The sequence below is a fragment of the Apus apus genome, chromosome 1 (assembly GCF_020740795.1).
Source record: "Apus apus isolate bApuApu2 chromosome 1, bApuApu2.pri.cur, whole genome shotgun sequence".
Lineage (NCBI taxonomy): Eukaryota > Metazoa > Chordata > Aves > Apodiformes > Apodidae > Apus > Apus apus.
The window spans coordinates 22,666,944-22,692,168 of record NC_067282.1 but is presented as its reverse complement, the minus strand read 5'-3'; the positions used below and the strand labels follow the sequence as shown (position 1 = coordinate 22,692,168).

Below are 25,225 nucleotides of genomic sequence, written 5' to 3'. Positions count from 1 at the left end.
TCCACCATAGCACTGCACCAAAAGATGGTGCCAGCAGAGTAACTTCCAAATTCAGTGCTGAGCTGAACATTTTTTATCTCTTCAGAGACTAGCTGCACATCTGGGCAAACAGTCAAGTTTTACTTATTTCTTTTCAAGGATAAGCAATTTACAGCAAAGGAAAAAAAGCAAAAGGAATATTTGGTATCTACTTTTACCCTCTGCAGTAACTCCTGAACTAGCTGACATGTTTTATGTTCATTATTTGCCACAACAGGATTTTCTAAGCAATCACTGAAAGTACTAGGCACCTAGGTTCTTGTCAGATAGAGTGACATCTGATGGATAGATGAAGTAGCAATAAAGGGGCTGGATTTTCACCTTCAAGCTCCAGAGTAGTAATTATTCAGGATGCAAAGATTTTGGACATTCGTGAAGGCAGCAGAAGCATTTTGAGCATTTCTGCATCACTCAAGAAAAAGCAGGATATTTAAGCACCTAAATACTTTAAAGAAGTCTACCTCCTAATTTAAAATTGGGAGTGCATAATCAGGAATATTTACCATGTTGAGTAGGGGCAGGAAATCTTAACAATAAACACACCTTAGCGTTTGGCCAACCTGTCAGCTTATTCTCAAGCCAGAAGTTGCATCCTCAGCTGGTCACATCACAGTCTCAATGGATTTTTCAACTTTGTGGGCCCTCTGAAACAGGCAAGCATTATTTTAGGGGACCATTTCCTCCCCCATATGTACTCAGGAGGGGTCCAGATGTAACACAGAGCTGAATGTTACTCCGCTGTGAAGCATTAGCAGAGATGGATTGCTACAGCACAGTATATAGAGAGCAGAGGCAAAATACTTGCCTCTTCCTCACAGGGACACTCAGGACTCTTAAATACTCCCTTCTCTCCCTGCCCTTTGAAACAGTCAGGAGCAGAAGGGCAGTGTATGCCAAGCAAAACCACAGCCCGTGCACCTGCCATGCCTCTATGCGGAACGCAGGAGGTTAAGGCCTGTCTGTAGCAGGCGATCAGGTCCTGAACAAACAGCTAAAGTCAGACAGCCAGGAGGCAACAGGACAACTTACACTACTGTGGATTGTGACACTGGACAGAGAGACAGAAGGAGGATCTTAAGGAGGGCAAACCTGTTAGGTTTGTAGCCCCAGGGGCACCCCAGCATAACTGCGGGCAGGTCCCTGTCAACACGGCAGACAAGAGTACTGACAAGTTCCCCGGTGTGCTAGAGGAGTCCGGGTACCGCCACCGCTGCTCCTCCCCCGTTCTCCCGCGCATGCAGGGGCAGCAAAACACAAGCTCCTTGCACAACGGAGTCGAGGAGCACACAGGGACAGCAGAGCACCCCGGCAGCTTCCTCACACAGCCCCGCGGAGCTCCCGCCTCCAGCTCAGCTCCTCCCGCCCCGCCGCGCTCGGCAGCGCCTCACCCAGCCCTCCGCGCCCACAGCCGCCCCGCCCCCGGCGCTTCTTCTCTCCGCGAGCAGCAGAGAACTTCCCGCACCGCCCCCGCTCCCCGCGCCGCCTCTCCCGGCCGGGGGGAGAACCCCCCGCCGCCCCCGCAGCAGCGCCGCGCCGAGCGGCCAAGGAGGCTGCGAGCCGAAGGGAAGACGCGGGGCCCAGGGCAGAGGCTGGGCAGGCTGGGCAGGCAGCCCCGCAGCCCCGGGGCTCCCGCCTCACGCCGCCCCCGCCAGACCCGCCTGCGCGCGCCTCCCGCCCCCGCCTTCCCTCAGGCCCCGCCCCTCCCCGCCTGGCCCCGCCCCCGCCCCTCGGGCCCCGCCCCCGCGGGCGCTGCCCCGCCCCTCCCCTCCCCGGGCCGGCGGCGTCCGCGGTCGCCATGGGAACGCCCCGCACCCCCGGGCTCCGGCGCCGCCGATTGGCGGGAATTGTTCGAGAAGGCCGCCGAAGGCGGAAGCGGAAGCTGCACGTGGAGCCGGTGAGTGGTTGCCGCAGTTTCTGGAAACTTCGTCTCATTGTCATATTTAAAGCGGCGGCGCCGGCTGCCTTCCCTTCCCCTCCCGCCTGCGCACCGAGCGCCCGCGCGCGGTACCGGGGCCGGCGGCCGCGGCGCCGGGAGCGGGCAGGGCAGGGCGGGGGCTTCCCCTGGCGCGGGGCCATGGCCGTGGTGGGCTTTGACCTGGGCTTTCAGAGCTGCTACATCGCCGTGGCGCGGGCCGGCGGTATCGAGACCGTCGCCAACGAGTTCAGCGACCGGTGCACGCCGTGAGTGAGGGGCGGGGGGTCCCTCCCGGGCGGGGGGGGCAGGCAGGAGCCCGGCGGGGAGCCGGGAAGGTGCTGGAAGCTTGCAGGCGGGGGTGCCTGCCGCGGGAGAGCAGGGCACTCCCCGCTTCCTGGCGGGCTCCCGACCGGCTGCTGGGGAGCCCGGGGCGGGGGCAGGTGCCCTGTGGCGGGGAGGCGCGGGGCGGGCGGTGCGCAGCAGCCTGTCCCGCAGCCTGTCCCGCAGCCTGTCCCGCAGCCTGTCCCGCGGGCGCCGGCTGGAAGAGGGGGCCGGGCCGCCCCGCTCTGGGGGTCTTCGCGGCTGGTGGTGCGAGGGGAATCCCCATCGGGACAGCCTGGTGTGCAGGGGACGCGGGGACGAGGCGCGCACCCCCGCTGTGCCGCGGGGTGGGGTCTCCCCCTGCCCGGGACAGCTCCCCGCGCGGCGCGGTGCGGTGCGGTGAGAGCCTCAGCCTCGCAGCAGGAGGTAGCCGTGAAGTTACCAGCCGCCGAACACAGAGGGGGGGAAGGTAGCCTGGATGTGAGCTCTTTAATTGTGATCATCGTGTTTAACTGTTTGGATGAACCATTGTGGAAAGGCCTGGATTCGTGCCAAGGCTGTGCGATGGATAAGAATCTTCTTGGAGTGTGTTGCTGAAAGCTGGAAGAACGGCACTTCAACAGAAAGACTTGGGTGTCTTATTTGCAATCGCAGAGGATGTGCCCAGGGCAGTCCTCAGTCGCCTTTACTGGCAGCGCTGAATTAATCAGCCTGTTGTTCTTTTCAGATCGGTGGTTTCGTTTGGATCCAAAAACAGAGCTATTGGTGTCTCTGCTAAAAACCAGGTAGGTCGTCCCTGGCATTTGTGCGTAACGGTAAATGGGCCAGTGCAAACTGATTAAGTAAAGAGAGTTTTGCTTGCTCTAGTTAAAACCAGACTTCGTTTTCCTTGTCAAGCCTTTTATTTTAGAAATGCTGCACTATGGTACCATGCTTCCCTAGGAGAAATGCTAGAACGTTACTGTTGTCTCTTTCATTAATGGTAATATTTTCCCGTTGAACACATTCCTTTTCTGACAACTTAAGATGATTGGGTTAGTTTTTCTGATGCTTGTACATAGAATTTTTCTTGTGCTTGAAGGAAAACGTATTAAATGTTGTGTAGAATTAGATACAAAGGGAGACTCTTGGCTCAGATTCTTAAAGCTGTTAAGGTACCAAACTGCCTTTGGTTTCACTGAAAGGTAAATGCCTGTGGTTTTGAAGGTGTGAGCCCTTAGGGTTTTGGTTTTTTTGATAGAGGTTCTCTGAAAGATAGAGACTTTGCTTCATTAAAGTAGTATTTTCAATTGAGAAGGCGAGCGTGATTCTGACAAAGCTTAGAACAGCTAAATGGGATGGTTAAATAAATCCTCAGGTATGGTGTTGTAGGCTGTTACATAACTGCTGCTGGTCTCTCGGGTGGTGAGAGGGCTGCAGTGGGTTTCCATGGAGAAAACACTAAAGGAGACTTTTTTCCTCTCCACTGTAGTAACACCCCTCTTGATTTTGAACAGTGATAAGAGCAGCTTATGTGTTCGCAAGCACACGTACACTGCCAGTTACAGATTAACATTTGAAGTAGTACAGTACATGTATGTGCTTGTGGGTTTTTTTCTGTAAATCTCATGTTAACATTGATTTTGTTTATTTGACTGCTTCCACGGCTTCCAACATACAAGTTGGAAACTAGTAAGATTCATCAGCATGCAGAAATGAGTTGTTACTCAAAACGGCAAGTGATCTAAATCCCATCTACTTTCAAGTGTGTTTCAGTATTGTTAGGTTATTCCAGTAAATGCTGTTGAAAATGTGAAGTAAGCTGAAGGTGAAGGAGATTCTCTAAAATTGCATCTAAAAGCATGTATTTGCAGTGATGAGCACCTATGGCTTCAGTTGCCTTCAGACTAACCTTTACAGGAGCTTACTAGATTGAGTCTTTTCATGCTTGGTTGTCCTAGCAGTTGAAACTAATTTTTTTTTGCCAGAAGAGAAGAATGTGATACTTGAAATGATGAAAGATTTCAGAGCATTTATTTGTCTTCTCTGGCTTGGCTCACCAGCTGAGTAAATAGTGTTTTTGTAAATGTTTATTGACATGAACAACTGAGAGTTGTATTATCAGTGTCCTAGGGTGTAGTAGCTACTAAAATCAAGGAGTAAAACGATCCCTTTCATTTTAATTATTTTCTTCATTTAAAAAACAAACAACAACAACAAAACACCAAAAAAAGAAAAGAAAAAATGTCCAGTGTTTGACTGGTGAGTTCAACAATGTGATTATGTGCAGAGAGCTTATAATACTCAGAGGCATTCTCTTTAACACTTGAGGAGCTGCTGTTGGAGTGAAACTTGAGAGAATTTTTGTTTCCTTTAGGTAAGTCCGGTAGCGTTGGAGTTAAGAGTAGTATGTTAGTTAACAAACCATAGTTATCAGCTTTCTGAATTGTGACTCAGCCTGAAGATACTAGAATGTGCTACAGACCTAATGGTATACAGTTAATCTAAAAATACCTTAAGATTGTTCTCTTAAAAAAGGCTCTGAGCTTAATTCTAAATTAGGTTAGAAAAGCTACCCGAGGGTTGGTTCTTCTCTGACCACTACATGGCAATAATTCTTGCTTCTACGTTCTTCAGCAATACAGCTGTGTGTTGTGCAGCATTCAAATACCCTGAAGTTATGACTATGCAAATAAATGAAACCATGCTGAGAGATGATGTGGACATGGGAACTTAAATAGTCTTGCATTAAAGTACTGGAATAGTTCCTGGTATGATTTTTGGCCTCTTCTCACTTGTGCTCTTACTAATAATTGCTGAGCACTGTTTGGTGATTAGAATAAAGCAGGATTGATTCCCAGTAGGGAATTTGGGTGTGACATCTTTCTCTCCACACACACAGCTTTCTGAAAGTTACTGTTTAATATTATGGATATGGCCTGCTTACTTGTCAGGAAGATTTTCTGTTGCAGAACTGGTATGGTTGCATAGTTTTCTAATTTAAGATGTAGCTCAGATTTTTCACTTCCATGATAGAAAACTTAGCATGCAGTAAGAAGCTTAATGTTTTCCTTTGAGGGTTAGTGAATGTTAGAAATCTTCCTCTCTATGCTCCTAATTTCAATTACTAGCATGCAGTCTGCTGGTGCCTGCCCAAGTCTGGTCTGGAGAGAACAATGCACTTGCATGGTTTCTCTCCAATATTCATTCTACTCTGAGATACTTGCTATATGTCTTTTAGGCCAGTCCAGTTGTCCAATTTCTGTTCTGCCTTGCATTCCTGATAAATAATGTGTCTCTAGATCAGTTTGTTCTGTGGGGAGCTTGGACTTTGGTTTAGAATATACTTTTACACTAACATTGTTACAAAAAAGTGTCATTTTCTTGATGCTGTCTATGTGCTGTATCCTTTTCTGGTCTGATGCAAGAATTTGTGTGATTGCTAGGTAGATGTGAACTGGGAAATGATGAGTTTTAAATGTATCTTGGGAAAATGTGAGTGTTGTGATGTATGGGGAGACCGGAACTTGGTGACTGCAAGAACAGTGGTTTGCACTTAATACAATGGAGTTTAAAGTGAACAGCTGGAGGTGAGGTGGTGGGGATTGGAGTGCTAGTTTGCAGGCATTGCTACTACTTGTGAAGCTCCTAGCTTTAATTATTTTAATTTTATCTAAATTAGGTTGATAAAGTAATAGGCACTATATATAGATTTTGTTATTTCTCACCTAATTGCTTCAAAGTTTTAGAGATACTTGTGTAATCTTCATAGTACTTAATAAATAACGGCCTATAAGTATCTATGTCTCCGACTGACAATCTTCTGTAGTAATAAGCTGGCATAAAGTAGCAGATAGTAATTACGGGTATTATAAAAACATATATGATATGATATATGATATGACAAGAGTGAGTGGTCATCTTAAAACTCGACTGATGCTTGGGGATATACAGAGCAGCACTGAACATGGCAGGTTGATTGGGTGAATTTCTAAATATCCTTTATTTCTTTACAGCAAATTACTCATGCCCACAACACAGTATCCAACTTCAAGAGATTCCATGGCCGTGCATTTAATGATCCTTTTGTTCAGAAGGAAAAAGAAAGGTTGAGCTATGATTTGGTTCCCATGAAGAATGGTGGAGTTGGAGTAAAGGTAAATTTGCAATGTATCTTTTTGGGTTTTATAGCTATATTTTAATGTTTACTTTTCAGCACCTAGTCATGAAAATGTGGGTTTTGTTTAATTACCCTAAAGATTTTCATTGACCTTTCTCTTAAAGAAGTGCTCTTGTATGAGTAGACAGCTTCATCTTTAACTACTGGATCTCAGCTGTCAAATTAAGTTTCATTTTTGAGTAACTGCTGAAACAGTGAGTTTCCCTGTTGGCAAATTGCACATCCAGCTCCAACATCCTGGCAGAAAACCTGCTAAGATAATTACGAGGTCTGATGGTTTTACTTCAAAGTATTAACCTTTTTTTCACTCGTGTGGAATGCACTGCAAACAGTCTAACAGTACATGGTTACAAATTCCTTACAGTGTAGTTGAAACTCCTCTCCAAGGTAATTGCTATAGATGAGTGAGGAGCTGGTCTTCAGTGGACTGCCTGGTAGAAGTTACTTGCAACAAATGTTCAAAGCCCGTTTGTACCACATTGCAACTCTGACTCTTGCTTACATTTCGAGGAGTTTGCTGATACAATGTTGTTTTTTTGTAGAATAGGTGCAGTTAATATCATATTCATTTACAGAAGTGTAGAAAAATATTGATAGTGAAACCCTGCTGGCATAACACATGCTGTTGCTTCACTAATGAAGACCCTAGCTTAGGGCTGTGCATTTAAGACTGGGTTGTTTAGAGAACAGTTTTTCTGTTAAAAATGAAATGCTTAACTTTTCTCAAAATTGGACTGTTGTGAATAAAAAGCCAGTGCTGTTCTTAAGAGTCAATTGGAACTGTTCTTTCATGATCACCATTTGTTCTATTACACAGAAAAATGGTAATTCAAGACTGATTTGTTGATAAGGGAGCAACAAGTAAACTTTTTGCTGAGCTTCATTTTAAAGTTCAAGTTGTTTTTTGTGTGTAGGTGAACTGTTGTTGCTCAGTTCTTTCTTTCAGAAACCTTTCATTTACATGAGCAGAAGCATAAAAATGTCAGGGGAATGTTGTCAGCAAGTAATTCTGGATTTTTTTGCAGCAATTTTAAAATTGATTGCTATTTTTACTTTTTTGTCATCATGCTGTGTGAGTGTGTCTAGCTTTTAGTCACATTTTAGAATTGTGTCACTTTTTAAATCACTTCCTAGCCATTTCCTTCATCTATAGAGTTGAAATGCTTCTTCATGTTTTCAGTCGGTGAAAATGGAATTACTGTTTCTGTAGACATTCAAGTGGGAAATGAAATAGTAAAGTGAAGTTCTATAAAAGTTAGTTAAGCATGTCATGATTCATAGAGTTAGTCAGCAGTGTGTCAAAAAACATTGAATGTGAGTAATTTTTCCTCTAGTTGAAATAATAGCATTATTTTACTTATTTCTTTTATCCAGGTCATGTACATGGATGAGGAGCATATCTTCAGTGTGGAACAGATTTCAGCTATGTTATTAACTAAATTAAAGGAAACTGCAGAGAGTAACCTGAAAAAGCCAGTAACAGACTGTGTTATTTCTGTAAGTAATTGTAGTGCACAGGAACATTGTCTTTTAATTGAAGCTATTGAGGGCATTGTGTTTCTATTAGTGTAGAATGAAAAAAAAAAACAACCACCACTGCATAAGCACCTACAGAGGGATTAATCCTAACTGGCTTTAGAGCTTTTGACTTAACAAAATCCCAAGGCTACTTCCATATTCCAGACTCTGACCCACTTCATGAATTCACTCTCATGGAGAGATGTCTGAACTTTGAGACCCAGAAAATTTCTGGGATCCTGGTGTAAACCCTCCTACTGCAGCTTTTTGCTGTGACTAATCACACTTATTACTCATTAAATACATCTCTGATCTAAGTTTACCCTCTGGCAGCTGAAAACCTCAGTTTCTGTCCTGTCCAGGTTCATCCTCTCAGTAAGCTTTTGTTTGTTGTTTTTTTTTTTTCCTTTATGACTATGCAGAAAATGACCTCAGATAATGAACAGTCATTCCATTGCAAAGTCTGAGTATAAAATAACATCTGCTTCTGTTCTCAATGGCTCTTGGAACAAGTCTGTCTCATGTTGCATCTAGGAATTTTTAGGTCTGTTATTATTAGAAGAGTTTGTTCTCCAGTTGATACCTGGAAAGTTAATTTCTAGTGTTGTAATTTCTGTCCCTGAGGATATATGAGGTCCCTGTCCAGCCCCAGTGCTAAGAGATCTGTAGCAAGTTTTCAACAACATATTCTTTTAGAGTTTCTTACCACTTCTTACCCAAAGTAATTTTGGCCAAAACAGATTATCTTTTTTAGTTATTCCTTATCTCTTTGGATCTCTCACATCTCACTTCATCACATTCCTTTTTTCTTTTTTTTCTTTTTTTTTTTTCCCCCCCTCTTCACTTCCTTGGACAGGAATGCATCTACTAATTTTGGTAAAGGTTATTCCATGTCTTTGTCTCTAATACCCAGTTTTGTATTTTGCACCAGTAATTACGGTTCCTAGCATTTTTATCCAAATAACTAATTTGTTTCTTGCTAGTGTGTGCACATGTAAATTGGCTGATGCTTGCTTAATTCCATCTCAGCTTGATTGAATAGAATTTTTAAAGTTTTTATTTAGTACAATAGTTGCATGTTAAAAGACTTGAAGTAAGCAAATATATTCCTCAAAGAGGAGAAACAGATACATTTTTTTTTTTAATTAATCTTTTGAAATAAACATTATAATGTTTCATTTTAGGGAAATAACTTCCCAATCTCACCTGTTTTCTTCAGGTTCCATCATTTTTCACAGATGCTGAGAGGAGGTCCCTTCTGGATGCAGCTCAGATTGTCGGATTAAATTGTCTTCGATTAATGAATGACATGACAGCAGGTAAGTAATGTAAAATAGCAGTTTCTACAAATGAGAACTGTGATAGAAGGTGTATTTAATTACTCCATGAAACAGGGCTGACCTGAAAAATTGGGCACGAGACATAAGCATTCTAAAAACTTGCTGCTCTTTGCTTGGTTCGCTTATGTTTCATTTTAATGTCTTCTGTGTGAAGGGTTAGAGAGATGAAGCTTTGGTGATAGTTATTCCCAACTACTTATTTACGGGTTGCCACATGTGCCTGGACTACTTTTCCATTTAATTAACTGTCCAGATTTTGTGAAAGAAATGTTATGATGCATAATTGTGGAATTTAGGCACCCAAAGGAAGTTCCTTGGTTAGGCATCAACACTTCGTAATTTCCAAAGCTTTTATCAGTATGATTATGGTTTTAAAATCTATATGGTAACTGAGAAGATTTCTACCAAATGTAGATGTTTCATGATTATTAAAATCTTTATGATGAACACTGTATATTTGCACCTAATGAAGTGCAAACCTGACCATATCACTGCAGAAGCCATAGGTGTACTTTCTGTCCTCTAGCTTAATTCTTTGCTTACAATAGCAAAAAAAAGTGCTTTGAAATTTTAGCAGTCAAAAAAAGAGTACCTTTCCAAACTCTTTCTGTATTAAAGCAGAAGCAATCCTTCACACACTATTCAGAGATGACCTGTCATGATGAGGTGATATAAGCCAACTAAAGGCCATGACAAAAAGGCGCTTGGCAGAACACATCAGCCCTGTCTTTGGCCATGCTAGACTTCTCAGTAGGGATCTTCAGAAGCTTTGCCATTGGGATGAGCAATCTCCAGAAAAGCACCTAGCTCTTTCATCTCTTAGCAGCACCAGCAGCCTGTTTTTTACTGTGTAGTGCATAGCAATTCTAGTATTCTTATACTTATCTTGCAAGGCTAATGAGTACTGTCCAAGTTTTTCTAATGTTTTAAATGTAAGAGTCTTTGATTATAACTTTGGAGAAGGGGTCCTGGGTTAAAGTAAAGCAGAAAAGAAAAACTATTTACGTTTGTTCTTTAACAAAAGGCAAATGCTGCTGTGATCTATCAAATTTTGTATCTTGCAAACAAGGGCAGTGTGTTCAGTCTGCTAAAAACTCGAACATTACGTGAATGAAAAGACCAAGACCCAGTTTCAATCAGATCTAGATCTCGAGGATGTAACAGATATATTTAATGAAAAAGAGTTTCTATTTTTAATTAACCACCTCTTAATGACTGCTTGTGGGAGGGATTACTAAGTTCTGGTATTGGGTTTTTGTAGACCCCAAAGAATCTCCACAGACAGGAAAGAGTGCACCAACTGCAGGGGAGCTATATTAGACACCAGAATCCATAAATCTCAAGTCTCTGAGCAGTGGGAAACTTGTCTGTCCTTGTTCCAGATGGTCTGGAGCTGCTGCTTTTGATGTGAGAGAGGGAGTTGGTGTCCCTTTCTCCTCAAGTGAGAGGATGTCAGTGCGACAATGAAACACTGCTCTCCAGAGCATGTATTCACAGCCTTCCTTATCACCTTCTTTAATGCTCTGATTCTTTTGCCTGATAATCTGTCTAGGATGCTGGCTCTTATCTTCAGCTTGGCATTTTTTTTGTCCTACACAAATGTACGTTCTTGCACATTCTTTCTCATGCTAAAATTTCAGCCCTTCCTAGTAGCCAAAAATCTCTAGGGTTTTATTTGTCTTCAGTTCCTGCATCAGCCTTTTGCCCAGCTTTGACATAGCTATCCATCAGAACAAATACTGCTGCAAAACTATTCTGTCCTTGGACTTCATCCTACATACACCACTGACTTCTGTTTTACACTTCTCATGCACTTCCCAAACTGTCCCTGCCTCTGTATAGACTGAGACTCTTTTTTTTTTTTGCAGCCTCTGCTGGCCATCTATACCTTTCTCAGGCAAATCTTTCATGCCTGAGAGTTATTCCTTGTAAATACGAAACTGGGTTTGGATTTTGTTGTAAAGATGTTCTGTGTTTCTGATTACTATGCAAAGCTAGAATCTGAGTTGTTAATTAACAGATCAAAGTAGAAAACCCCCAAAGTCTTGCATGCTTAAACCCTTAGAGAGCAAATACGTCACACTGCAGGATTTTTTTGCTTCTTAGATCCTACAACATACATTAATGAAATCAAGCTTACATGTCGATAAGACCTTTTACATGTGTATGTCTGGATTGGTCTTGCAGCTCTTGATCCTGTAGCTTAATATTCTCTGGGGTGTGATGGCATGCAATTGAAGAATCACTAGAGAGTGCATTGATAATATCTGACACTTGCTTTGCAGTGGCTCTGAATTATGGAATTTATAAACAAGACCTTCCTGCTCCTGAAGAGAAGCCACGGATAGTTGTGTTTGTTGACATGGGGCATTCTGCATTTCAAGTATCAGCCTGTGCATTCAACAAGAGTAAACTAAAGGTAGTAAGATTAAATGAAAACAAAAGGTTTTATGACACATGAGAATCAAGTAGCCTATAAACCTGCCTTGTTTTTAGAATTGGAAGTGGCATTCAGAGAGTGTAAGGGCACTGATAAAAATATTTTACCTTTCATTTTATTAAAATGGTTTCAATGAGAGGCTGTAAATACCTTGCAGTGCACCTGTGTAAGATACACAATGGCTGTCTTTTAGTTTGTTTTAACTAAATGGATGTAGGTATGCATTAAAATTGTGAATCACAGACTGATCAGAGTTAGAAGGGACCTCTGAAGACCATCCAGTCCAACCCCTCTGCTAGAGCAGGATCACCTGCAGTAGATCACACAGGAACACATCCAGGTGGGTTTTGAATGTCTCCAGAGAAGTAGACTCCACAACCTCTCCGGGCAGCCTGTTCCAGTGCTCTGTTGCCTTACAGAATGCTGAGGATTGTCACCTGGTTACTTAGTCTTGCTGCCAGTGTAAAAATGAAGAGCTGTTTCTGGCTGATGTGGTTGATGGAAAAATTTAAGTCTGTGTATTGAAAGATAGGCTGAGTTCTCCTAACCCTGTGGAGTAGTTGACACTCTAGAGGGAAGGGATGCCATGCAGAGGGACCTCAACAGACTTGAGAGATGGGCCAATGCCAACCTCATGAAGTTCAACAAGGCCAAGTGCACCTGGGTTGGGGCAACCCCAAGCACAAATACAGGCTAGGATGAAGAATGGCTGGAGAGCAGTCCTGAGGGAAAGGACTCGGGGGTGGTAGTTGATGAGAAGCTCAACATGAGCTGCCAGTGTGTGCTGGAGCCCAGAGAGCAACTGCATCCTGGGCTGCATCAAAAGAAGTGTGGCCAGCAGGGCCAGGGAGGTGATTCTGCCCCTCTGCTCTGGTGAGACCTCACCTGTAATACTGTGTACAGCTCTGGTGCCCTCAGCACAAGAAAGACATGGAGCTGTTGGAGAGGGTCCAAAGAAGGGCCACCAAGATGATCAAAGGGCTGGAGCACCTCTGCTATGGAGACAGGCTGAGAGAGTTTGGGGTATTTCACCTGGAGAAGAGAAGGCTCTGGCAGGATGTTATAGCAGCCTTCAGTGCCTGAAGGGGTTACAGGAAAGCTGGGGAGGGACTTTTCACCGGAGAAGGTAGTGACAGGACAAGGAGTAATGGCTTTAAACTGAAAGAGGGGAGATTTAACTTAAACATCAGGAAGAAATTCTTCACCATGAGGGTAACAAGGTGCTGGAACAGGTTGCCCAGGGGGGCTGTAGAACCCCCCTCTCTGGAGGTGTTTTAGGACAGGTTGGATGATGCTTTGTGCAGGCTGGTCTAGTGGGTGGTTGGAACCTGATGATCTTTAAGGTCCCTTCCAACCTTGACCGTTCTATGATTCTCATATTGGAAGACTGCTATTCCATTTGATTTCTACTGAGCATAAGACCAAATTGTGTTCTTTCAAACCAGGTACTTGGCACAGCATTTGACCCATTCCTAGGTGGAAGAAACTTCGATGGCAAGTTAGTAGATTACTTTTGTGCAGAAATAAAAGCAAAGTACAAACTGGATCCAAAAACAAAAGTACGAGCTCTGCTGCGTCTGTATCAGGAATGTGAGAAGCTGAAGAAACTAATGAGTTCAAATAGCACAGACATTCCCCTAAATATTGAGTGTTTCATGAATGATACTGATGTATCTGGGAAGATGAACAGGTGAGTTCTATACAAGACAATTTTGGTGACCGTATTTCTAAAACAAGTGTTTCTTTCAGTTTTTTAAAAACTTCTGGTGCTAAACTCATGTGCAAGTGCTGAATAGCTGTGGGATATTTGTAATGCTAGAATAACTAAGGCTGAGAAATGTAGTGCTCAGCTGCCTGAGCAATTTTTTTGTTGTGTAATAATGCATGCATAAGAAGCTTGGATTCCTTTCATAGAATGATACGTTCTTAAAACTGTGGATTGATGCATGCAGAGCAGACGCAGGGAGCTTGGCTGCATATTTAGGCCTCCTGTGTATTTTAGGTAACCTAAATCCCATATTGCTCTTCAGCAATTGAAGCTTTGTTCCTTTTTTCTTTTCTTACTGTGCTATGGATATTGGCAGAGAAATGGAGGACAGAAATGGTGCTTATAAGGGATGACTTGATTATGGCCTGAGTGGTTGGTGTTGGGTTTTTTTTGTTTCCCTCCAGTATTTAAGCAACATTTTTTTCATTGTAATGGAAGTACCACTTTTTTCTTTATTCTTTCTGTAACCTCTACTGAGAGGCAAATATATAGCACTGCCCAAAAAATACCTTTATCTTATTTAACTACTTTGATCACAGCATAGGAAAATCTGTAAGCCTTGTCTATGGTTTTTACTTCAGCCTACTCACATCTTTAAGTCTCTCTGTGGTGTACTTAACAAACCTTCTCAACATCCATTACATCTGTGATTAATTCAGTTTTTTTCCCTAGGTCACAATTTGAAGAATTGTGTGCTGACCTGCTGCAGAGGATAGAGATGCCTCTACTGTCATTAATGGAACAAACACAACTGAAAGTGGAAGATGTGACTGCTGTAGAGATTGTTGGAGGAGCAACTCGCATTCCTGCTGTCAAAGAGAGGATTGCTAAGTTCTTTGGCAAAGATGTCAGTACTACACTGAATGCAGATGAAGCCATAGCTAGGGGCTGTGCTCTGCAGGTATAGTACTGGCAACACTTGATAAGCTTAAAAGTTATATTTCTCGACAGCACTCCTTTGAAGAATTACCAAGCAGTTACAAGAAATGGCAGAAGTAGAACACTTTAAACTGTGTCAGAGAACTTATGTGTTCACTGTATCTTCTCATGGGACTATGCTATTTAAAAAGTCCAGAGCACTCCTCTGTGTTGCAGTACTTTACTGAAAATATTGAGTCTGGGTGTGTTCTGTACTCGTCTCCTGTCCACTCTTTTACTGAAAAGAACAGGATATAGGGATTTGTAATTTCAGTTGATGTCAAGCTGAGGCAAGAGATATTTTAAATTAAGGTGTGTAAGAAATATCTATGTAGAGCCCAAGCAATGCAAGTTTGCATTTTTCTGGTATCCTGCTTTCAATCCATGTGAATCAGACTTTTATTTGTTCTACTTCCTATTTTTTCAGCTGCCAAGTAGTGAACTATATTTTATAAACCACTCTTTCTGATTTCTTCTTTTTCTCCTTTATATATTCTCTTTTTTCACCCTCTTCTTGACTTGTCTCTTACCCCATCTCACTAATTACATAGACACCACTTCTAGCACTTAACTAATGCAGCACTTCTGTTCTTTACACTTCTATTTGTTTAGACTCTCTACCTTTTTTTACAAGCTATGGTAAGAATAAGGCCAGAAGTTCTGCTAACCCAAAGAGTAACAACATTTCTGTGTGGGATTTCTGTTTTCATATCACACTCCATGAAATAAGCAATTTGCCTAGCTCTGCTTTAGTAAAGTCAGCACCATTTTACTTTCTTGTTTAAAGATGTTTAGCTGTGTAGGGAGCAGGTGGAGCAGAGCAGTTAAATACCTCAACCCATGTCTGTCTTTTTGTGCAGTGTGCAATTCTTTCTCCAGCATTTAAAGTGAGAGAATTCTCTGTGACAGATGCTACACCATTCCCAATATCTCTGTTGTGGAACACAGAAACAGAGGATGCTGAAGGGTAGGTAGCTCAAACTACAGTTCTGTGAAACTTTTGGTCTTCATAATTCAAGGATTTTGTTTTAGGTTGCTTTTCAGCTAGGATCTTGGCATTCTGATGCAGAATACCTGTAGTCCATGTACCAGAGATGGCTAGCAGTAGAGACTGTGTAAAGGCATACATTGAAATTTTAACCCTAACTCCTCAGTTGTTAAAAAACAAAGAATTAAAAAATGTGATTGAGCTACCAACCAATGTCTTTTCCTCCATTGCCCTTGTCTAGTTGTCAGGTTTTGGAATACAAAACACACTAGAGCAGCTGCTGGATCCTGATCCCGCTTTCCTTTCTGGCTTTGTTACTGAAGGTGTTCCTAATGCCTAATCTGGATTCTTGTTTTAGTGGGAACATTATGCACTATGTAAATATTGTGAGCTTACATGGATGCTCTTGATCTGGCTGAAAACAGAAGCAAGGATTTAACTCCTAGGGCTGTGTAAGAAAATTTCTTGCAATTGTAGTGTCTTAAGACACTGACCTTGCTGCTCTTAACTGTGCCATGCCTGTGGGAAATGTAGTTAGTGCCTAGGATGTAAAGAGGTCTGTGTTTAACTTCTCAGGAGTTCAAGAGTTCTAGAGGCACTTGTTCATACCTTTATCATATGCTTTTTAATTCAGCCTTTTCCTTTTTGGTCTGTCTTCTGTGGAGGTGCAGAACCTAGTTGTACTGTCACATACTTCTGAGAGCAACCTGTGGATTTATATTCTAGGTGAAGCTCCTATTTTCTCACATTTAGGTTATTACATGAGATCCTTCCATAGTTAGGAGACAAAAATGAGTTGGAAATTAGAATCAGCCTGGTATAATGGCAGACAGACCCTAGAGGAAAAATGTAAAATAAAGCTGGCTGCCTTTCTGTCATATCAAGGAGTGAATAATAATTTGGTGTCAGGGTTCTCAACTGAGGCGCAGAAAGTAAATGAGGAAGGACTTAACAGGCCATAAAAAGGCTTTTGAGACTCACTGAGGAAGGGTGCAAATTATAATTTAAATTATGCTATTTCAAGCTCAGGATAGTGTTTTTGCAGGAAACCAGTTTTGGAGGTCTGCTGACAGTCTGTCACTGAACTGCCACCTACTTCTAACTTGCTTCTGAGACTCAAAATTAGTGGAACAGGACTATTTCCCATTACAGTACACAACAGTAACCTTTTTTTCTAAAAGTAGTGAGGTATTTTGCTTGGAGTTGTTCAAAAGGCTAAATGTTTCAAAACATGATGATGTTTCTCTGAAGAGTTCTGACCCTTTCAGCTCAAATACTCAAAGTGATAACTTTTCTCTTAATTGTAGGGTTCATGAGGTGTTCAGCAGAAATCATGCAGCACCTTTCTCCAAGGTTCTTACATTCTATAGGAAAGGTCCATTTGAGCTAGAAGCTTTTTATTCTGATCCTAATGGAGTCCCCTATCCTGAGTCAAAAATTGGTAAGTAAATGTCCTGGAAATGTTGTCTCCCATTGTTTGGTCTTAAATATTTAAGTTCAGTAACTGTCTTGTGTTACAGTATGGTTATATAACATATATATTTGTTTTTTTGTGTCTGGAGGACTCAATTTTCAATTCCCCCATTCCATAGGTAACTGAATTTGAATTTTTTTCTAGCTTCTAAAGTTGCTTTAGTGCAGTGAAGAAATGAGGGGAAACTATAGCTGAATGCCCAGGACTAGAATGGGGCTATCACCACAAAAGATAACTTTTTATTTTCTGCTTATTGCTAAACAAGCTAGGAATACTTGAAAAATATCTCTGGCATATAAAAAACTTGAACACGTCTTGAGTAACTAGTTGTTTTTTTCTCTAGTGCTTTCTGAGTTTGATGTAATGCTGAATAACTTATAATCAAGACAGCCTGAACTAGTGGCAGCTGCAAGACTACAGTATTTATTTGAGTTGTCTAGATACCATTTAGAAGCAGCTCTCTCATCCCATTTGACAAATTACAGTATTGACAGTGTAGTCACTTAGAATTTACAGTGTGGTTAGTTAAAAAAATTGTGACGGCAAAATCGGGTTAATTAAATAATTGCTCTTGAGTTTCAACTCATGCTATTAAATGTGTGTTCGCATCTAAAATTGAGACAGAGCTATTCCTAGTTGTCAAGTCATTGCTTTTCTTTTTATTAGAAAGCTCAACAGTTAGAAAACTCGACTTCCCTCCCCCACCCCCCAGAGTGGCAGAGAAAGTGACAAATCTTGATTAAGTGTTTGACAATACAGCTGTCCTCTTGATTGATGTGCACTTACAGTACAGTATCACCAGACTGTAGTGTTGAAGATAAACTTTATAAATATTCATTGAAAGGGTGGGAGACTATATAGAGCAACATCTCCATCTGATTTACCAATATTTTAGCTAATACCTAATGCACTACAAAGTTAACAAAAAGCTATTATCCTAACAGAAAACATCCCTTATTATTTTCTACTTCAAAGCAAATTATGTGGTTGTCACTGAGAACTAGAAAGTTCAAATGAAATCAAAACAACATTTTTGTAATTTGAAAAACAGCAGACTTGCTTTTGTGTTAACTCTTACCATGAAAACTGTTCGTAGGATTTGTGAGTGTTCAATTTATGTGGCTTTAACAAACAAGATGATGTTTAACTGCTGTTCTGCACACTGGTGAGAACAGAACTGGGAATTGGACTGAGTTCAGTTCTCTTGCTCAGAACTGAATTGGTAGTAGTCCTAATAGGTGAGTCAGTAGCTCTGATGAGACTACCAAAAAGTATGATAGATCACACCTGCAGAATTACTGGTTTTACATTCTTTAGCCTATAAAGTAAGCATGTAAAAGTTTGTGTGGAAGCAGTTTAGATGTGTTGATGAAAGCATGGTGTGTGCCAGCATGTGTATGTACAGCCTGTGATGAAATCAGTGAACTTACACTTTGCAGCTATAAAAGCATCATAATCTCCATGTGACGGTTTTGGTGTTAGGCATATATCTGTGTAGTAAGAAAAAACTGCTCTTAATGTCAAGGAGATCTGATCCTCCGTACCTTGTTAAACTAGTTGTCTGCTTCTTAGTTTCACAATGCTTGTTTCAAGTAATACAGGAGTTACAAAACAATTATGTTCAGCCCTAGAGTAAAAGATAATGGCAGACTTACAGGAATGTTAGAAGCTGAAATAAACACTTCTAGAAATACTGTTTCTGTGTTGGGCAGTAAATTGTACTAAACAGACATACCACTTACAATTGGCATTAGACTAAATCTTTGTGTAGTCTTCATCCCACTATAGCATCACAGATAGCACAAGTAAAGGGGAGTGAGCTTTTACTTTTTGTATTTATTCTATATTACTAGTGGCAGGAGGACCTATCCCAAATGATGAAAATAAACATTATCCCTTTTGATTTGTAAGGTAAAGTTGGCTGAAAAGCCACATGCTTCTTCGGTTTTTGTAGTATTAATTGCATTTTGGGGACTGTGAGATGGACACAGAGACTTCATCAGATATGTAGAAAATGTATCCACTGTGAAAGAGAGAGGTGTTTTCCTTGTGCTATAATATTACTTCTTTAATTCCACTGTGTGAGCATGAATCCTTTTGGTTTTAGGTAGGTATGTTATCCAGAATGTGGCAGCCCAGAAAGATGGAGAGAAGTCTAAGGTCAAAGTGAAAGTCCGTGTCAATACTCATGGCATTTTCAGTGTGTCCACTGCATCCATGGTAGAACCAGTTAAAAGTGAAGAGAGTGAAGATGTCAGTGTAGAGACTGAAGTGGAATCTCAGGACCAGAGGCCTATTGAAAACTCAAGTGATGTAAGTTGACCTTTCTTGAGCATGAATGTCCTTACTGATGAAAGTGTGTTCTGCTGTCGCATACTCTGGAAGAAAAATGCCTTCTTCTAAGGAAACCAAATGAGGTTAATTTTGAGATGTGCATAGCTGTCAGGAAATATTATAATGTCTTTATGAGGACAGGAGAAAATTAGTGCTAGCTTGGAAGTGTGTGGACTCCAAAATCAATTATTGGTCAAAGTGCCAAATAGCTGCAGGTGGGTTGCTTGCAGCTGTCATTGTTACCAGATTGTTCCAAATAGGAAAACTTGGTTTGGATTCTCTGTGTTAAAAGGAACTCTGTGTTGCCCTTCATATTAGTAAAGTTTTAAAACTTTGTGGAAGGGAAGGCTGGATTGTTTTCTACAGCATTGAAGGGAAGGGGAGCACTGGGGAATAACAGTGTACTTGATATACAGCATTGTAATTGTGTACATGATGTTTTAATTATTTTATGTGGGGGGGGGAAAAACAGCTTAAAAGTTTTGACTCAATAAATGAAAAGCCCTTTTTTTAAGAGAAAGTGGTAACATGCACACACACACAATTATGCTGCAAGCCTGGCACTGGTAGCATTTTCACTAAGTCCTTCTGAACTTGCACCTAATCGGTATCTCCTTCAGTTAAAGTGTGTATGTTTCTGCGTGTGCACAGAATGCTTTCTAGGGCACTTTGTATAGTATGTGGGTCAGAAGTGCCCTATAACTTTTAGTAAATACAAGTGCACATGCCTTCTACATCCTTTGTGCCTGGGCTTTCATTTCAGAAAAATATCCAGCAAGAGAACAGTGAGGCTGGAACACAGTCCCAGGTACAAACTGATGGTCAGCAAACGTCACAGTCTCCCCCTTCATCAGAACCTCCCTCTGAAGAAAACAAAATCCCAGATGTCAAGAAAGTGAGTGACCCTTTAACTCTGTTGAAAATGTTATGCTCTGTAATGGTGGCAATTAAAATGGTAACATATTCCATGAAAAAGTAAGGAACTTCGTGCTTGGAACCTTCTTAATTTGTATATATTTTCTATTGTGAAAAATAATGGGTGTATCTCATGAGGATTTTCATAAAGACCATGCAAAAGAATTCCTCAAGAAGTCTCAACCACTTCCCTCTCTTTATGCAGTGTTGTACAGCTAAGTCATTTGGGTTGCAGACATCTCAGCTGTTAAAGGCCAAGCTTTTAGGCCTGCTGAGAGAAGAGGGGCTCAGGATTCATAAACCTAAAAGGAAATATTCCATGTAAAAAACATACGCCTGCATGATATTGCTAGTAGTTTGCTCTTTCATCTGTGTAAGATGAAAAACGATTTGGTTTAAAATCTTGCCGTGGTCAGTGTCACTAGTGAAGTGCTAAGATACAGATGTGCACATCTGGAAGACCTGCAAATGTACTGTATATCTGAGAAACATCCTTCCTGTAGCTCACTCACTCTCCTTGAAATAGCTTGTAGGCAGATTAAGCTAGAAGGTGAAATTCCCAAAGGGAAAGTGCCTCACAACTGTATACTGAAGATTCTGAAAGAACACAGAACATGTCTGCATGTTCTTCCTGTGAATGTGTCTTTCATTACTGTGCTACTTCATCAGAAGAAAGTCAGGAAAATTATCTTATTTTTCTTCTCTCCAACTCAGACAAATGAGAAGAAAGCTGATCAGCCCCCAGAAGCTAAAAAACCCAAGATAAAAGTGAAGAATGTGGAACTGCCTATTGAAGCTAACTTGGTTTGGCAGTTAGGAAAAGATCTCCTCAATATGTATATTGAAACAGAGGTGAGTTAGAGTGTGGCTTAGACTGCTTTCTGGATTGCAGTTATTAACCATTGGTCAAGCTTTTCAGGCAACCTCTGATACTTTACTGTAACCCTGAAGTGTTGACTCAAGTAACTTAGAGTGAGCTAATATACAGTCTTAACACATAACTGACTAATGTTAATCAGAAAGATTGAAGTGTTGTTTATAGCCATACTATCAGAGCAATGATCCATGGAATGACATAACAGATAGGTTTAAGCTGTTCTATTCTGGAGAAGCGCATCTCATTTCTTCAGGTGAGTCTACTTGTAGCAATGAGAATTCCAGCAGTTTTGTGAGCCAAGGCCACAGTGACATGACTGTTTTACAGGAGCTGTGCTGTGTAGCCTGCTATTTGAACACAGGTATTTTTAAATTAAACTGTTTTTTGTGGTTATACAGGGAAAGATGATTATGCAAGATAAACTGGAGAAAGAAAGAAATGATGCAAAGAATGCAGTGGAGGAATATGTGTATGAGTTCAGGGACAAGTTGTCCGGACCATATGAAAAATTTGTTTGTGAAAAGGTGGGTAATGGTTTCAGGAGCTTCTCTGAAAATATTGACACCAAATATCTGTTCTGTATACTTTTGTCAGGGTTTCTCACAGCCACCCTGGAAATACTTGAAAACCCTACTTCATTTGAGTGATGTCTGGGACTGATCCAGAATTATGTTCAGGCTTAGGAAATAATACTTATGACTGAAAATAAATTTTGTTAGAAATGGAGTAGTTTTGATGCCAAGGAGAAGCTGTGTTGCTCTATCCATAACCAGAAACATGAATTAGAACTGTACCCCAAGTACTAGCCTAATCAAGGACAAAAAGCTGAAATGGTGCCTCTGTTGTAGATGTTTGTTTCCCACTTCAGAAGCTGGTGGGGTTTAATTGACTTGATTAGGCAAAAGCTGCAGAAGAAATATAATTTTTATGTAGGAGGCTAAGAATTGAACACTGAGAATTAAACACTGGTGCAGGTACTAGTGTTCTGTTACTGCAAGACAAACACAGTTACTTGGTGCGTATTTTGATGTTTGACATGTTGAATTGTATTTAATACATAGGATCTGCAGGGATTCTCTGCCCTCCTAACAGAGACAGAAGACTGGCTGTATGAAGAGGGTGAGGATGAAGCTAAGCAGGTGTATGTAGACAAATTAGAGGATTTAAAGGTAAGTCTGTTAGGATACCCAAATGGCAAAACTTCCAAAATGTCACACAACAATGTTGAGGAATCACATAATGCATAGGAATTGCTTTTTCTAGAAACTGGGGACTCCAATTGAAATGCGCTACCAAGAAGCAGAAGAACGACCAAAGCTGTTAGAGGAACTGGGACACAGGCTCCAGTATTATGCTGCAATAGCTGGGGAATTCAGGAATAAAGTAAGTGGCTTCAGAATAACTTTCTTTTACTACATAGTGTTTCACTGAGGCTCACCAGCTGGCAAGGGTTTCAAATTCACTTGCAGATGAGCTGCAATAATCTGCTGTTATATAAGTCACAAAGGTAGCACTGCAAATGTTTCCCAGTACTCAAAAAAATCTCTCATAGTGAGTCATCTCTTCAGTAACTTGATGCTTCTGGATGTTTTCAGGCAAAAGGGACATCATTAAAAAGAGTGTGGGTTAGGCTGTCGTCTGATTCTTGACCTTTTTAAAAGCTAATCTGACACTTTTAAAAGCGTGCTCTTCTTCCAGTTCTTTTGGGAACAAAAATTGTGCCCTGATGAGAAGCATTAGTGAAAAAGCTACTCAGGATAAACTAAAATGTTTACCTTTTTTATACTATATGGATATTGGGTTTGTATCTTTTTGCCATTGGTATTTAAAGATTACTTTCTTGATAAGCATCCCTGCCTAGTGAAAATTTACTCCTTGGATTTCAACTTAATGAGATTTAATATTGTGGCTCCGCACTCAAACTAATTCTTTGTGAGATTGGTGCTTGCATCAGAAACAATTATGTCCTCACAGCTATAGATGACAAAGTTGTCAATAATTAAGTGAAGTCCTTCAGTAGTATTACACAGTCTTGAAATAACTAGCAACATTGAAAGTAGTACATTGAAAAGGTGAAGCCATATTTAGAATTCTCAATTAAAATCGTATGTTGTGTTGCTGGTTAGGCCCTTTTCCTGACAGCAGCTGCATGTGTAACTATGGCATTGTAGGGAATGTTCTAAAATTGCACAACTGATCCCTTCCCTTTCAGTGGACAGCAGAATCCCACTGTCTAAACCACCTGGGGCCCATGTAAGGCCCTCCAGGAGGGAGAGGGTGGTTTTTAACAACCAGGTTAAGAATGTTAAATTTTATTGCGTTACCTGTTCGTGAACCTTCTATTCCTTCTATGAACTAGGTTTCTTGTTTGATTACTGGACAAAAGAAGCTTTATTTTGACATCTGTCTGTCTTGGTGTTTTTTGTTATAACAGATCTGGCTTGTTGCCATATTCTATTTATTTTGAAAATCAGTGAAGATTTTAATTTGTGGATAATCAGAATAGTCTTGTTGGCATAACTTGATGACAGTAAACTTGACATGATTAACTCATATGAAATGTTTGTATTTGGGTAGGATGAGAAGTACATCCATATCGATGAAATGGAAATGATGAAAGTAGAGAAGTGCGTCAGTGAAGTGGTGGAATGGATGAATAATGCTGTGAGTGCACAGGCTAAGAAGAGCTTAGATCAGGATCCAGCTGTGCATTCCAGTGAAATTAAGGCGAAGCTACAGGTAAGTACTACAAGAAACTAACTTTAGAAGCTGGTGCTAAAGTTAGACTGATAGCTGTCCTCCTCCCTCTCCCCCAATTTCATCTTACTGCTCCAGTGTTCTTAAAGGGTAGCTAGAAAGTATGAAGGGGAGGAGATTCAGTAGGAAGCAGAAGAGCTGTGCTATACTGTATACAATTCTGTGGAGCTTATTGACATGTCTTTCAGTCACCTTAAAAACTCAGGCTGTTTTTCATTGTTACTGGTAAGCACAAAGTAGTCTTAAAAAAACCCACCAAAGTGAAATCCAGACTGTTGAGTTGAAGAACTTTGCCCACAGAACTTCAGAAAGCAGACCAGTTAATTTATTTCAGGGTATAATCATAGAATCATAGAATCCTAGGGGTTGGGAGGGACCTCGAAAGATCATCTAGTCCAACCCCCCCTGCCAGAGCAGGGTCACCTAGAGCACATCACACAGGCATGCGTCCAGGCGGGTAATACGTACTTGTTGGTTTGGACGCAGGATACAAATACAGAAGCAAGTTTCAAACAGTCTTTTAGGCACAGGACTTTTCACACTAGTGAAGCTGATGGGTCCTTAATATGTATTTTGATCACATCTTTTCTCTCTTTTAGGAGTTAAACAATGTCTGTGAGCCTGTTGTGACACAACCAAAACCAAAAGTTGACTCCCCTAAAGAGGAAAACCCACTGAATGAACGGGGTGATTATAAAACTGAAGAGATGGGAGAAGATGACAAAAATTCTGAAATGCCTCAGCAAAATGGCGAATGTCACCCAGGTGATCAAACCACCATTAGCATGGACTTGGACTAAACCACTGCAATTACAGCCAGTTTTATCATCCCATGACAGAAGATATTTTTGCTGTCTTATGTGATGGGGGGTGGGAATGCATTGTTTTGGGGACTATTTATATTTTTTTCTTAAGAGTTGTCTGGGATATGTTGTGTTATGGGAGGAAGAAGAGTAGTAGTGTTGGTCCTGACTATCCTAAAAGGAAAATTGCCTTGGTAACTTTCAGATTCCTGTGGAATTGTGAGTTCATACTAAGCTTCTGTGCAGTATTTAACCATTTGCATCACTAAAGATGAGAAGAAGCCTTTGCTCTGAAATATACTGCTCCTTCAAAAGGTTGTAATCGAAACCTTCGTAGGCATTTGTAGATGCCAAGGTAGTTTTCTTTCATCTGGACATCTAATTGGGTATGTCAATAAAAAGACAGTGTCTGTCCTGCTCGTAAGAACTTTCCAGAATAAATCCCTCTGTTCTAAGGTTTTTGATTATGGCAGTCCAAAGCACTTACCAGACAATGAGATGGTGAAATTATTAGTAGCATGCAGAAACACTTGCATTTCATCTCTTGCTGAACAAGACATTTTTCATGTGGGGTACATAAAATGAAGGAAATGCTAATTCTGTTAGTGTTATTGTGAAGCTTTTTAATGAGCTTTGAAATAAAGTTCATATTGCTGGTA

The 25,225-nt window shown here is 41.1% G+C and overlaps 1 protein-coding gene across 2 annotated transcripts; it reads left to right on the top strand.

Annotated features, from left to right (window-relative positions):
• The first annotated feature begins 1,987 nt into the window (after window positions 1-1,987).
• On the top strand, window positions 1,988-25,225 carry HSPH1 (heat shock protein family H (Hsp110) member 1). 2 transcript variants are annotated; one of them, XM_051608314.1, is made up of 18 exons: window positions 1,990-2,220; window positions 3,003-3,060; window positions 6,271-6,411; window positions 7,809-7,931; window positions 9,172-9,271; window positions 11,578-11,711; window positions 13,178-13,422; window positions 14,173-14,401; window positions 15,279-15,385; window positions 16,714-16,847; window positions 18,988-19,193; window positions 19,978-20,109; window positions 20,844-20,981; window positions 21,405-21,530; window positions 22,068-22,175; window positions 22,270-22,389; window positions 23,584-23,745; window positions 24,363-25,225. In XM_051608314.1, exons 1-18 carry the CDS (start codon window positions 2,114-2,116, stop codon window positions 24,561-24,563), a joined length of 2,571 nt encoding a protein of 856 aa, XP_051464274.1. In that variant the 5' UTR covers window positions 1,990-2,113; the 3' UTR covers window positions 24,564-25,225. The 2 variants fall into 2 exon arrangements, with proteins under 2 accessions (XP_051464275.1, XP_051464274.1); XM_051608315.1 differs by lacking the exon at window positions 19,978-20,109 and having other exon boundaries at window positions 1,988-2,220.